General features: G+C 41.5%; 1 protein-coding gene across 9 annotated transcripts in view; it reads right to left on the bottom strand.

Annotated features, from left to right (window-relative positions):
- TFCP2 (transcription factor CP2) overlaps positions 1–14137 on the bottom strand; it is a 79095-nt gene that overhangs the window by 13565 nt on the left and 51393 nt on the right. For 7 of the 9 annotated variants that reach the window (XM_055294848.2, XM_055294849.2, XM_063610587.1 and 4 more), the window contains 5 exons: positions 11596–11747; positions 10643–10719; positions 8665–8770; positions 3269–3375; positions 1510–1662 (listed from right to left, as the gene is read on the bottom strand). In XM_055294848.2, the coding sequence (XP_055150823.1) occupies positions 1510–1662; positions 3269–3375; positions 8665–8770; positions 10643–10719; positions 11596–11747 (595 nt within the window). The remainder of the gene's footprint in view (positions 1–1509; positions 1663–3268; positions 3376–8664; positions 8771–10642; positions 10720–11595; positions 11748–14137) is intronic. The other 2 variants (XM_055294850.2, XM_063610589.1) reach the window with 1 other exon arrangement.

Below are 14137 nucleotides of genomic sequence, written 5' to 3'. Positions count from 1 at the left end.
TGAAAAAAACCAAGTCTCAAAACATTTCTTTTTTTTTTTTTTTTTTTCGAGACGGAGTCTCACCCTGTCACCCAGGCTGGAATTCAGTGGCGTGATCTCGGCTCACTGCAACCTCCGCCTCCCAGGTTCAAATGATTCTCCTGCCTCAGCCTCCCCAGTAGCTGGGACTACAGGCGCCCGCCACCATACCCAGCTGATTTTTTATCTTTAGTAGAGACAGGGTTTCACCATGTTGGCCAGGCTGGTTTCAAACTCCTGACCTTGTGATCTGCCTACCTCGGCCTCCCAAAGTGCTGGGATTATAGGCATGAGCCACCGCGCCTAGCCTCAAAACATTTCAAATAGTAAAATCTCATTTATGTGTCAAAGAAAATATGTATATAGCTATGTATGTGTGTGTATAAAAGCATAGAAAGGAACTAGAAGAGCTGGGCACAGTGGCTCACACCTGTAATCCCAGCACTTTGGAAGGCCGAGGCAGGTAGATTGCCTGAGGTCAGGAGTTCAAGACCAGCCTGGCCAACATGGCGAAACCCTGTCTCTACTAAAAAAAAAATTAGCTGGGCATGGTGGTGTGTGCCTGTAGTCCTAGGTACTGGGGAGGCTGAGGCATGAGAACAGCTTGAACCCAGGAGACGCAGGTTGCAGTGAGTTGAGACTGCACCACTGCACTCCAGCCTGGGTGACAGAGTGAAACTCCGACTCAAAAAAAAAAAGAAAAGAGAACTAGAAGAACACATACGAAATTATGAAATTATGACAGTGGTTTCCTCTGGGAAGAGGTTGTGGAGGGGTCGCTGTAAGAATAGGAAAGGGAGAATTTCAGTGTTGCTCTGAATAGTTCTGTATTATTCAGTCTCTTACAGTAAGAACATATTTATTCATGTGATAAAAATAAACAGGACCCTGGCTGGGGCACAGTGGCTCACACGTGTAATCCCAGTACTTTGGGAGGCCAAGGAGGGCAGATAACTTAAGCCTGGGAGTTCAAGGCCAGCCTGGGCAACATGGCAAGCAAAAAATACAAAAATTAGCCCGGTGTAGTGGCACATGCCTGTAGTCCCACTTACTGGGGAAGCTGAGGCAGGAAGATCGATTGAGCCCAGGAGGTTGAACTATGATTGCGCCACTGCACTCCAGTCTGGGTGACAAAATGAGACCCAGTCTCAAAAATAAATAAATAAACAAGACCAAATAAGAAAAGATCAAGTATGAAAATAACCAAAACTAGTCAATTTTTGTGAGCTTTAATAGTCTTTAAGAGCTTTCAATGAGAATCCATGTTCTTGCCTCTAGCCCTCTTTTCCAAGTTCCTATTATCCTATGACCATGTAAATTTCTTTACCAGGCATCTTGGTAATTATTTCAATGACTCTAGCTTAGACTTTTTTTTGTGTGTGTGAGTTTTCAAAAAAATAAGACAAGTTGATTTTCTGACTTGGTAACTAATGTTAAAATAGAATGATGAGGTAAAAGAATCCAAAGGGCCAGCACACTGCCCAGGAATACCTTGAAAACTTTGATCTGGCAGCTGGCCGAGTGTAAGTGCTCAGTATATTCCCCGTTTTCATTCTCCTTGAAGGTATCTATTTGTACTCGGAATGGCACCCCCTTTTCTCCACCATGTTTCCTCATAGTGAACTCTGTACTAATACAGTGCACCTGAAAAGAATACAACAGCAAGGCTTCAGTACCGCTAGCTAGCCAAACCAGTTGGCAGTATTTTTTTTAGCAACTATTAACAGCAAAACCTTTACCAGGCATTATGAATACCTACAAAAAACACTTTTCCTCTTTTTGATCTTGAGGAACTTACAATCTGATAGAGAAAATAGAAAAACTTAAATGCTTTACAAATGCAAACAAAATAAAAGTACAGATCTAATGCTAACAAAAGCTAGTGTGAGGAACTAAATTCATTAACTGCTTCAAAGAACACAGAGCCAGCAAAAGAGAAATGATTTATGTTAGTTAAAGTTTCCTCAATTTTAAGGAAGATTTTAGAAAGAGGAGTCACTATCCAGTCTGGGAACATAGTAAATATGAAAGTTCACAGCAATAGTGGAGAAAAAGGTTTGCTTGGCTACTGCATAAAGTCTAAGAGTGGTGAATTTTTTTTTTTTTTTTTTTTGAGACTAAGTTTCACTGTTGTTGCCCAGGCTGGAATGCAATGGCACAATCTCGGCTCACTGCAACTTCCACCTCCCTGGTTCAAGCAATTCTCCTGCCTCAGCCTCCCAAGTAGCTGGGATTACAGGCACGCACCATCACGCCCTGCTAATTTTTGCATTTTTAGCAGAGACAAGTTTTTGCCATGTTGGCCAGGTTGGTCTCGAACTCCTGACCTCAGGTGATCTGCCTGCCTCGGCCTCCCAAAGTGCTGGGATTACAGGTGTGAGCCACGGCACCCGGCCTGGTGAATCTTAATAGAAGAACCTTGTCTGATTGACTACTCCACAAGATTATAGCTGAAAGTCTTAAAATCATATATATAAAGTGTTTACTTAACATAGTGACTATCTCATGTGAAGTACTCAATAAACTAGTGGTTATTATAATTACTACAAATAAAGATTTTCAAGGACTCTACCCAAAGAACATAATCAGATACGCAAATCAAATTTTAAGTATAAAGATGTTCAAAATAACATCACAGATAATAGTAAAAGATCAGGCCAATCAAGGCCAGGCATGGTGGCTCACACCTATAATCTCAGCACTTTGGGAGGCCAAGGTGGGCGGATCACCTGAGGTCAGGAGTTCAAGACCAGCCTGGTCAGCATGGCGAAACCCCACCTCTACCAAAAATACAAAAATTAGCCGGGCATGGTGACATGCGCCTCTAATCCTAGCTACTGGTGAGGCTGAGGCAAGAAAATCGCTTGAACTGGGAGGCGGAGGTTGTAGTGGGCCGAGATTGCACCACTGCACTCCAGATTGGGAGACAAAGCCAAGACCCTATCCCCCCCAAAAAATTATGCCAATCTAAATGCCAAATAATTGTTATGTAAATTATGGTAAAACCAAGGAATGAAATATTATGCAGCCATTACCAAGCAATTTCGGGAGACACAAATAAATAAACTGGGGTATTAGAAGAGCAATTCAGAAACTCCTCAATGCTGTCAGGCACAAGTTAAAGATCCTGGGCTTGACAGGCTAGAATCCTGTAAAGATTTCAAAGTTAACATGTTTTATCCTTTAAGAAATAAACTGGTAGTAAGAGATGCTCTTCAAAACTGGAACCCTATCTGCAACGCCTTATTACCTGAATAAACACAGATGTCCTCTTTGCAGGGTCCCACAGGAACTCCACTGTATTTAGTTGAGTTGGATTAGCCCTAGGATCGATTATACCCACAGACATTGGGATATCTGAGAAACAAAATGGTAATCATTGAACAATTCTGAGGGCTACTCAGTTTTAAATAAGAAAGCATTGATTCTTATATTACTCAGTGTAGCTACCAAGATTTTTGTGCATCACATCCTAAATTTCTTTTTTTTTTGTTTTTTTCTTTTTTTTTTTTTTTTTTTTTTTATGGAGTCTTGTTCTGTTGCCCAAGCTGGAGTGAAGTGGTAACAGGGCTGGAGCACGGTGGCACCATCTCAGCTCACTGCAACCTCCGCCTCCAGGGTTCAAGCGATCCTCCTGCCTCTGCCTCCTCAGTAGCTGGGATTACAGGCCCGTGCCACCACGCCCGGCTAATTTTTTTGTATCTTTAGTAGAGATGGGGTTTCACCATGTTGGCCATGCTGCTCTCAAACTCCTGACCTCAGGTGATCCACCCACCTTGGCCTCCTAAAGTGCTGGGATTACAGGCTTGAGCCACTGTGCCCAGCCCACACCTTAAATTTCTTTTTTGTCAATGAAAATATTTGATTAGAGTAAAATTGATTTAAGTACTTTGCTTCTGAGCATCTTTTTTCCTCTTTAAAAAGTTTTTAAAATACGGCAATTAAAAAAATTATTTGGCCAGGCACGGTAGCTCACACCTGTAATCCCAGCACTTTGGGAGCCCAAGGCAGGTGGATCACGACGTCAGGAGTTCGAGACCAGCCTGACCAACATGATGAAACCTCATCTCTACTAAAAATACAAAAATTAGCCGGCTGTGGTGGCACACGCCTGTAATCTCAGCTACTCAGGAGGCTGAAGCAGGAGAATTGCTTGAACCCGGGAGATGGAGGTTGCAGTGAGCCGAGATCGAGCCACTGCACTCCAGCCTGGGTGACAAAGCAAGACTTCATCTCAAAAAAAAAAAAAAAATTTTTTTAGGCCAGGTGTGGTGGCTTACACCTGTTTCCCAACACTTTGGGAGGCCAAGGTGGGCGGATCACCTGAAGTCAAGAGTTCAAGACCAGCCTGGCCAACATGGCGACACCCCGTCTCTACTAAAAAATACAAAAATTAGCCAGGCATGGTAGTGGGCATCTGTAATCCCAGCTACTTGAGAGGCTGAGGCAGAGAGAACTGCTTGAACCAGGGAGGTGGAGGTTGCAGTGAGCCAAGATTGTGCCATTGCACTCCAGCCTGGGTGACAGAGCAAGACTGTCTCAAAAAACAAAAAATCATTTTTAAATTGACAAATAATAATTGTACACATTCATGGGCTATATAGTGATGTTTCAATACATATAATGCATAGTGATCAGATCAGGGTAATCAGCATACTCATTGTCTCAAGCATCTGTCATTTCTTTGTGTTGGGAATGTTCAGTATCCTCCTTCTAGCTTAAAATATGGCAATTTAAAGGCAGTTTCCTTTTAATTTGCTAAAATCCTATATAAGGTGGATTAAGTCTACACTATCATGAAAACTGTAACTTATAATCTATTTCAACTACAGTTTTAAAATTAGTTTCATTGCCAAAAGCACATTAAGAGGATTGCTATTGAAGGGGTGCAGCAGAGTGTCTATATGAAGGTAGAAAGCATTATATCACGAATGGAAGTGGGAAAATTTTAACATAAAGATTGATGCAGGCCAAGCATGGTGGCTCACGCCTGCAATCCCAGTACTTTGGGAGGCCAAGGCGGGTGGATCATTTGAGGTCAGGAGTTCGAGACCAGCCTGGCCAACATGGTGAAAACTTGTCTCTACTAAAAATATAAAAATTAGCCGGGCGTGGTGGCAGATGCCTAGAATCACAGCTACTCAGGAGTCTGAGGCATGAGAATGGCTTGAACCCGGGAGACAGAGGTTGCAGTGAGCCGAGATCGTGCCATTGCACTCCAGCCTGGATGACAGAGTGAGACTCTTTGCCTCAAAAAAAAAAAAGATGGTTGATGCTGACTTACCAAGTCATCAAATAATCCTATAACAGAGTGACAAATCTTTACTCAAAAGGGAAGCAAAAATTAATGGGTTTGAGTAGAACTTTTCTTTCCATTCCACACAGCAGGTATTCAAATAGCATTCCCTGATTTCTCCTATTAATGATCAAACTGGGGAGTTACGGCCAGGTAATATGTATTATCAGAACTGTGGTATAACTATAGTACTGTTTTGGTATCAATGATTTAAACAATAAAGCATCAAGTGGGTCCCACTCCACAATATTAGTTGTGTTAGATTCATCTTAAGGTCAATTTATCATACAGATTATCAGGATCACTGCATGAGAACCAATGTTTTCTCAGGTAAAATTAGTAGCAGTTAAATTTTTTTTAACAACTATATTTACCAAAAGGAAATTTTAACCAGTTAGAAATCAGAGATGCAGATACTAGGAAAAGTGACTGCATGTGTATTTGTGAAGATCTTTCCTTTATACCCTATGACTTAAGAAAAACAAATTCTACTCTGTGTAGCAACGTGGGAAGACAAAACTTAACTGCAAACAAAGTGACATAGCTTCTAATACCAGAACTCCCACTTTAGTGCCTGGTTCTCAGGCACTAGTAAAATGAAGGAACTTTCAGCATGCTGGGGAAAAACGTCTGCCCCTCTTTACAAACACAAAACAAAATATCAGATCCTGAGCAGCCAAAACAATCGTGAAAAAGAACAAAGTTGGAGGTCTCATGCTTCATGACTTCCAAACTGACTATAAAGCTACACTTAGCAAAATAGTGAGGTATAGGCATAAAGACAGACATTTAAACAAATGGAATAGCATAGAGAGCCTAGAAATAAGTCTTCAATTATATGGTCAAATGAGTTTTCACAAGGGCGCAAGACCATTCAGTGGGGGAAAGAACAGTCTTTTCAACAAATGGTGTGGAGAAAACTGGGTATCCACATGCAAAAGAATGAAGTTGGGCCCTTACCTTGTACCATATACAAACATGAACTCAAAATGGATCTGTGACCTGAATATAAGACCTAAAACTATAAAACTCTTAGGAGAAAACATATGGGAAAAGCTTCTTGGCAATGAATTTGGCAATGATTTCTTGGATGTGGCACCAAAAGCACAGGCAATTAAAAAACTTAGATAAATTGGACCACCTCAATGTAAAACTTTACTGCATGAAAGGACAGTATCAACATAGTAAAAAAGCAACCCACAGAATAAGAGAAAATATTCGCATGTGATACATCTGCTATGGGGTTAATATCAGAATATTTTAAAAATTCCTTCAACTCAATAACAACAAAAAAAAAAAATCCAATTCGATAATGGGCAAAAGACTTGAATAGACATTTCTCCAAAGAAAATACATAAATGGCAGGCCGGGAGCCCTGGCTCACACCTGTAATCCCAGCGCTTTGGGAGGACAAGGCAGGTGGATCACCTGAGGTGAGGAGTTCAAGACCAGTAGAGACGAAACCCCGTCTCTACTAAAACACAAAAATTAGCTGGGTGTGGTGGCGGGCACCTGTAATCCCAGCTACTCGGGAGGCTGAGGCAGGAAAATCGCTTGAACCTGGGAGGTGGAAGTTGTAGTAAGCCAAGATCATGCCACTGCACTCCAGCCTGGGCGACAGAGGGAGACTCCATCTCAAAAATAAATAAATAAATAAATAAAAATAAATAAATAAATAAATAAAATACATAAATGGCCAATAAGCACATGCAAAGATGCTTGACATCACTAATCACCAGGGAAATGCAAATCAAAACCACAATGAGATCCTACTTCACAACCATCAGGATGGATATTATCAAAAAATAGAAAGCAACAGGCCAGGTGCGGTGGCTCACGCTTCTAATCCCAGCACTTTGGGAGGCCGAGGCGGGCAGATCAAGAGGTCAAGAGATTGAGACTACCCTGACCAACATGGTGAAACCCCGTCTCTACCAAAAATACAAAAAAGCTGGGCATGGTGGCGCATGCCTGTAATCCCAGCTACTCGGAGGCTGAGGCAGGAGAATCACTTGAACCTGGGAGGCAGAGGTTGTGGTGAGTTGATATCGCACCATTGCACTCTGGCCTGGGCAACAAGAGTGAAACTCTGTCTCAGGAGAAAAAAAAAAAAAGGAAAGCAACAAGTGTTGTTAAGGATTGGAGAAACTGGAACCTTTTTTTTTTTTTTTTTGAGACAGAGTCTCGCTCTGTCACCCAGGCTGGAGTGCAGTGGCGTGGTCTTGGCTCACTGCAAGCTCTGCCTCCTGGGTTCACACCATTCTCCTGCTTCCGCCTCCCAGGTAGCTGGGACTACAGGTGCCCGCCACCATGCCCGGCTAATTTTTTTGTATTTTTAGTGGAGACGGGGTTTCACCGTGTTAGCCAGGATGGTCTCGATTTCCTGACCTCATGTTCTGCCCACCTTGGCCTCCCAAAGTTTTGGGATTACAGGCGTGAGCCATAGGGCCCGGCTGAAATTGGAACCTTTCAGTACTGCTGGTAGAAATGTAAAATGTGTAGTCACTGTGGAAAACAATACAGTGGTTTCTAAAAAAAATTTAAGATAGAGTTACCATATGACCCAGCAATTCCATTTCTGGATATCTATCCAAAAGAATTAAAAGCAGAGACTCAAACACATATTTGTACATCCATGTTCATAGCAGCGTTATTCACAATAGCCAAAAAATGGAATCAAATTAAATGCCTATCATGGGATGAATGGATAAACAAAGTGTGATATATACACACAATGGAATATTATTCAGCCTTACATGGGAAGGAAATGCTAATGTATGCTACACAATGAACCTTGAAAACATTATGCTAAGTGAAAAATGCCAGTCACAAAAGGACAAATACTGTATGATTTCATTTATGCAGTACTTAGTAGTCCAATTCATAGAGACAGAAAGGAGAATAGTGGTTACCAGGGGCTGTGAAAAAGGGAGAATGGGGAGTTGTTGTTTAACAGGTACAGACTTCCAGTTTTGCAGATGAGAAAAGTTCTGGAGATGGATGATAGTGATGGTTACACAATAATGTGAATGTACTTAATGTTACTGAACTATCCACTTAAAAATGGTTAAAATGATAACTTTTATGTAACGTATATTTTACCACAACTTAAAAAACAACAAAATCAACCTGTAGTTGCTATGGAACTAAAGTGTTTACACTTCCGACTTCAATTTTGATATCATTTTAACTTGTATTTCTTAAAATTTTTTATGCTTAGTAAATAATTTCAAGGTTTATGCTAATTGAGCCTCTCAAGCATATGAATCAAGGTAAATGTCAAATAAAGAAAACCAACTCTGGGTCCATAGCTAAAGGCATTTCCTAGGCAATAGACTCTCTTAACTCACCTATGTCAAGAATTCTGTCTCCAGGTCGGTTCCATCTCCAGCCCTCTAGCTGCTGATGCTCAGTGTACTGAAGCCTTCTGTCATGGAACACCACACGGAATATACTCTAAAAGGATACAACAAAATCAGATGATAACAAGACCTCTTGAAAATCAGTGCTGACAAAGAAAAACTAGCAGGACTCACTGCCAGTTGGTTTCTAAACACAATCTAAAATTATTTTTCTTAAGATCTGTTTCACTCTAAAACCAATATCATACTAAGTGCTATTTCAGGATAAAATTTTATAATTTCTCAGATATAATCTTTTATTTTTATTTTATTTTATTTATTTTTTTTTTGAGATGGAGTCTCGCTCTGTCACCCACGGAGTCTTGCTCTGTCACCCAGGCTGGAGTGCGGTGGCGCAATCTCGGCTCACTGCATGCTCCACCTCCCGGGTTCACGCCATTCTCCTGCCTCAGCCTCTCCGAGTAGCTGAGACTACAGGCGCCCGCCACCATGCCCGGCTAATTTTTTTGTATTTTTAGTAGAGACAGGGTTTCACCGTGGTCTCGATCTCCTGACCTCGTGATCTGCCTGCCTTGGCCTCCCAAAGTGCTGGGATTACAAGCATGAGCCACCGTGCCCAGCTCTTTTATTTTTTTTTTTTGAAACAGATTTCGCTCTTGTTGCCCAGGCTGGAATGCAATGGTGTGATCTCGGCTCACCGCAACCTCCGCCTCCTGGGTTCAAGGAATTCTCCTGCCTCAGCCTCCTGAGTAGCTGGGATTACAGGCATGTGCTACCACACCTGACTAATTTTGTATTTTTTGTAGAGACAGGGTTTCTCCATGTTGGTCAGGCTGGTCTCAAACTCCCAACCTCAGGCGATCCGCCCGCCTCAGCCTCTTAAAGTGCTGGGACTACAGGTGTGAGCCACCGTGCCCAGCCAATTTCTCAGACAGAATCTTTATAGTTAACTGGTACCATATTTAAAACTTGGCTTAAACTTCAGTCCGATGGTAACTAGGAATAAAGTACTCCTGTCTGAAGTATTTCTGCACGCCTCTTCTGTTATACCACGGCCTATCTGGCTTAGCTCTTCAGATGCATATGAAAAACTCACCAAGTCCCCTGCTTGCTAACCCACCATACAACCTGTAAACACTGAGGGTAGGTAAAGCCTGTTTCCATCAACTTTCATTTTGTTACTCTTACTTTGTAGAAGTGCCTATTAATTCCTCCCACCACCTTTTGACAAAACTCCTCTGTTTCAATTGTGCTGTGAATTATCAAAATCCAAACTGTTAATCTAGACTAAGAGAACTGCTCTTCATCAAAGTAGCTTCTGTTTTCCTCACTATAAGACTAAGTATCGGCCGGGCACGGTGGCTCACGCTTGTAATCCCAGCACTTTCGGAGGCCGAGGCAGGCGGATCACGAGGTCAGGAGATCGAGACCACGGTGAAACCCTGTCTCTACTAAAAATACAAAAAATTAGCCGGGCGTGGTGGCGGGTGCCTGTAGTCCCAGCTACTCGGAGAGGCTGAGGCAGGAGAATGGCGTGAACCCGGGAGGCGGAGCTTGCAGTGAGCCGAGATCGCGCCACTGCACTCCAGCCTGGGTGACAGAGCGAGACTCCGTCTCCAAAAAAAAAAGACTAAGTATAAAAAAGACACTGAGGCTTCTCTAAAGATCTCAAGGAGGTTACTTTACTCCACCCAAAAGAACTTCACTGAGCCAGGGGTGATTACCCTGGATGGGGAGTGGTAAGTGTCCTATTTCTGCAGCTCTGAAAAATTCATGTGAATAGTGGGGCTTACTCTGACCCCAAAGAAATAACACATCAGCTTACTACTCTGCCAACAAATTACTGCAGGCAAGAGATACCATTAAGCCATTGGAAGCAAAAGAACATTAACAACAACAACAAAATTTAAAATCCCAAAAGGATTAGTCAAAAATATTGTACAGAAGAATGATTTATTCGTTTTACCTTCACCAATTTGCCATTAATTTCTGGAAGTTCTCCAAGTTTCCTATTGTCTAGCATTCGAATTTCATAAGACTGTCCTAGAAGAAAAAGTAATTACATATTATATTCATCACAAATTAACTTTGCTAGATTCAGAAAGAATAAAATTCAGTTGGTTGAATATACAACAGTATAATAATATTATTAGTATTAGTAACAACAACTAGAAGCCTTTACTAGATGCTCAGCACTGTGCTAAGTATTGTCACACATTATCTCATTTAACTGATATACTTTTCTAAGGTATTATCAATCCCATTTTACAGACAAAGAAATTGAAACTTAAAAGAGTTTTAGCAACTTGTCCAAGGCCACACAACTGGTAAATAATAGAGCCAGGTAGACTAATACTTCTCAGACAGTAACCAATGGGAGTGTCTAGGGAACATGATGAGGAAGAGGAAGCTGGACACTAAAAATGGATAGCTAAGCAAAAGAAGCTAGTAATAGATATCAAGTATGACATTAGAACTCAAATCTCTGAAGTAGGACTTCTAGTTTGATAGGCCACACTAGAAAGATCTAAGTTTTTACATGTAAGTGTACCTAATAAAACATCATAAATGGCCAGGCACGGTGGCTCACGCCTGTAATCCCAGCACTTTGGGAGGCCGAGGCAGGCAAACCATGAGGTCAGGAGATCGAGATCATCCTGGCTAACACAGTGAAACCCTGTCTCTACTAAAAATACAAAAAAATTAGCTGGGTGTGGTGGCGGGTGCCTGTGGTCCCAGCTACTCGGGAGGCTGAGGCAGGAGAATGGTGTGAACCCGGGAGGCGGAGCTTGCAGTGAGCCAAGATGGCACCACTACACTCCAGCCTGGGCGACTCCGTCTCAAAAAAAAAAAAAAAAAAAAAAAATTCATAAATACAGTAGGCCTGCAACAGTACTAATGAATGAGGAAGCATCTAACCTTGATTGAGATATGTTAGGGTTTCATCATGGAGTTTCACTGCTGGAGAGGTAGCAGCACAAAGCACATATTGAAAAGGCAGGATTTTATTCTCATTATCAGGAGGCAAACTCGACTCTTCTTGCTTAAAAATGGGCAATGCGAGGACATCACTAAAATAAAACAAATGACTCACATTAATACCTGGCAGTGGTGCAAGGGCAGGTTTATTGCTGAATAATTTAACTGCAATGCTTTGGAAAGTCATAAACATTACTCACCTTGGTGGAGTTTCATCCCAACAATTCCATTTAGATTACCTGCTGTGATATCCCCCTGACCACAACAGTGTGGGTGATGACAGATATTCACTGCTAAAACCACTAAGTGTTAAAGAGAATATTTCTAGGAATCATAGACAGGGGTTCCTAAAAGGACTCTGGAAATTATAAACAGAGTTCTAAAATGTATAAATCTAGGACACTCAGTAATGTCTTCATTCTCAGAAAGGCAACAACTATACTATCTATATAATCATATCAGCTGATTTACTATAAGGACTAAAATAACTTCTACAATTCCTTAGAAGCCACATGAAAAGGACAAATCAATAACGAGTATGTATTTCAAGGTCATCTTACATTCTGTGGAATAACAACTAATATTGAGATGTTCCTACAAACCATTTCCTCTAAGAAAAAGCTTTTTGTATCTATCAGTTTATCTAAACTTGCAAACCAAAGACACACACCCATCCTTTGTCAGTGGGAATATAAAACCACACTCTCATCCTTTTGTCAGTAGGAATGTACAATGACATAAAACACTTTAGGAAAAGGTTTGGCAGTTTTTTATAAAATTAAACATGCAGCCAGGCACAGTGGCTCACGCCTGTAATCCCAGTAATTTGGGAGGCCGAGGTGGGCGGATCACCTAAGGTCCAGAGGTGGAAACCCGCCTGACCAATGTGGCAAAACCCTGCCTCTACTAAAAATACAAAATTAGCTGGGAGTGGTGGCGCATGCCTGTAATCCCAGCTACTCGAGAGGCTGAGGCAGGAGAATTGCTTGAACCCAGGAGGTGGAGGTTGCAGTGAGCCGAGATGGTGCCATTGCACTCCAGCCTGGGCAACAAAGGCGAAACTCTGTCTCAAAAAAAAAAATTAATTAAAAAAATTAAATTAAATTAACTATGCATCTATTGACCCAGCAATTCCACCCATTGGTACTTATCCAAGAAAAATGAAAATGTAAGTCCACTCAAGACTTGTTATAAATGTTCCCAGCATAAAAGCAAAAACTAGGCCAGGTGCTCACGCCTGTAATCCCAGCACTTTGGGAGGCCGAGGCAGGTGAATCACCTGAGGTCAGGAGTTTGAGACCAGCCTGGCCAACATGGTGAAACCCCGTCTCTACCAAAAATACAAAAATTAGCTGGGTGTGGTGGCGCACGCCTGTGGTCCCAGATACTTGGGAGGCTGAGGCAGGAGAATCACTTGACCTCAGGAGGCAGAGGTGCAGTGAGCCGAGATCGCGGCACTGCACTCCAGCCTGGGCAACAAAGCAAGACTCTATATCAAAAAAAAAAAAAAAAAAAAAAAGAACAACAACAATAAAAAAAAATAAAAACTGGAAAGAACCTAAATGTTCATGAGTAAGAGAACGGATGTACAAACCATGGTATATCCATACAATGGACTACTCAGTGAAACAAGGAATGCAACACGAATGAATCTCACAGATATAATGCTCGACAAAAAAAGCCGGACACAAAGAATGCATAATGCATGGTTCTGATGACAGCCTAAAACAGGCAGAGCCAAAGAGAACAATGGTTTCCTGATGGGGCAGGGGATGACTTGGAAGGTATATAAGGGAACTTTGTAGGGAGATAAAAATGTTTTATACTATGATAGGTCTGCTACACAGTTGTAACTGTAACAGCTTATTTTTGCATCTCATTGTATATGAATTTTACCTAAAAAAAAAAATTTTTGAGTAGAGGATGGGGAATAGGTAGAAGTAAAAATAAAAGAGGGCTAGGTGTGGTGGCTCATGGCTGTAATTCCAGCACTTTGGGAGGCCAAGGCAGGTGGATCACTTGAGGCCAGGAGTTCAAGACCAGCCTGGCCAACATGGTGAAACCCCATCTCTACTATTAATAAAAATACAAAAATTAGATGGGTGTGGAGACACACACCTGTAATCCCAGCTATGTAGGAGGCTGAGGACGAGAATCGCTTGAGCCGAGATTGTGCCACTGTACTCCAGCCTGGGTGACAGAGTGAGACTGTGTCTCCAAAAAAAAAAAAAAAAAAAAAAAAGGTAAAAAGAGTAGTAACATGTTAATGACTTTTAAAGCAAGGTGATGAGTACAAGAGGGTTCATCATATTATTCTGTTTACTTTATATATGTTTGAAATTTTCCACAGTAAAGTTTTTTTAAAAAAATAAAAAATATATATAGGCCACAGAGTACTTCTGGGTACAAAAGAAAAGGAACAGGGTACATGAAATAAAAGAAATAATTAAGATTATTATTTAGGCACGGTATGGCTCATGCC

This window comes from Symphalangus syndactylus, chromosome 10 (assembly GCF_028878055.3).
Source record: "Symphalangus syndactylus isolate Jambi chromosome 10, NHGRI_mSymSyn1-v2.1_pri, whole genome shotgun sequence".
Taxonomy (NCBI): domain Eukaryota; kingdom Metazoa; phylum Chordata; class Mammalia; order Primates; family Hylobatidae; genus Symphalangus; species Symphalangus syndactylus.
This window is presented reverse-complemented; position numbering and strand designations above follow the sequence as displayed.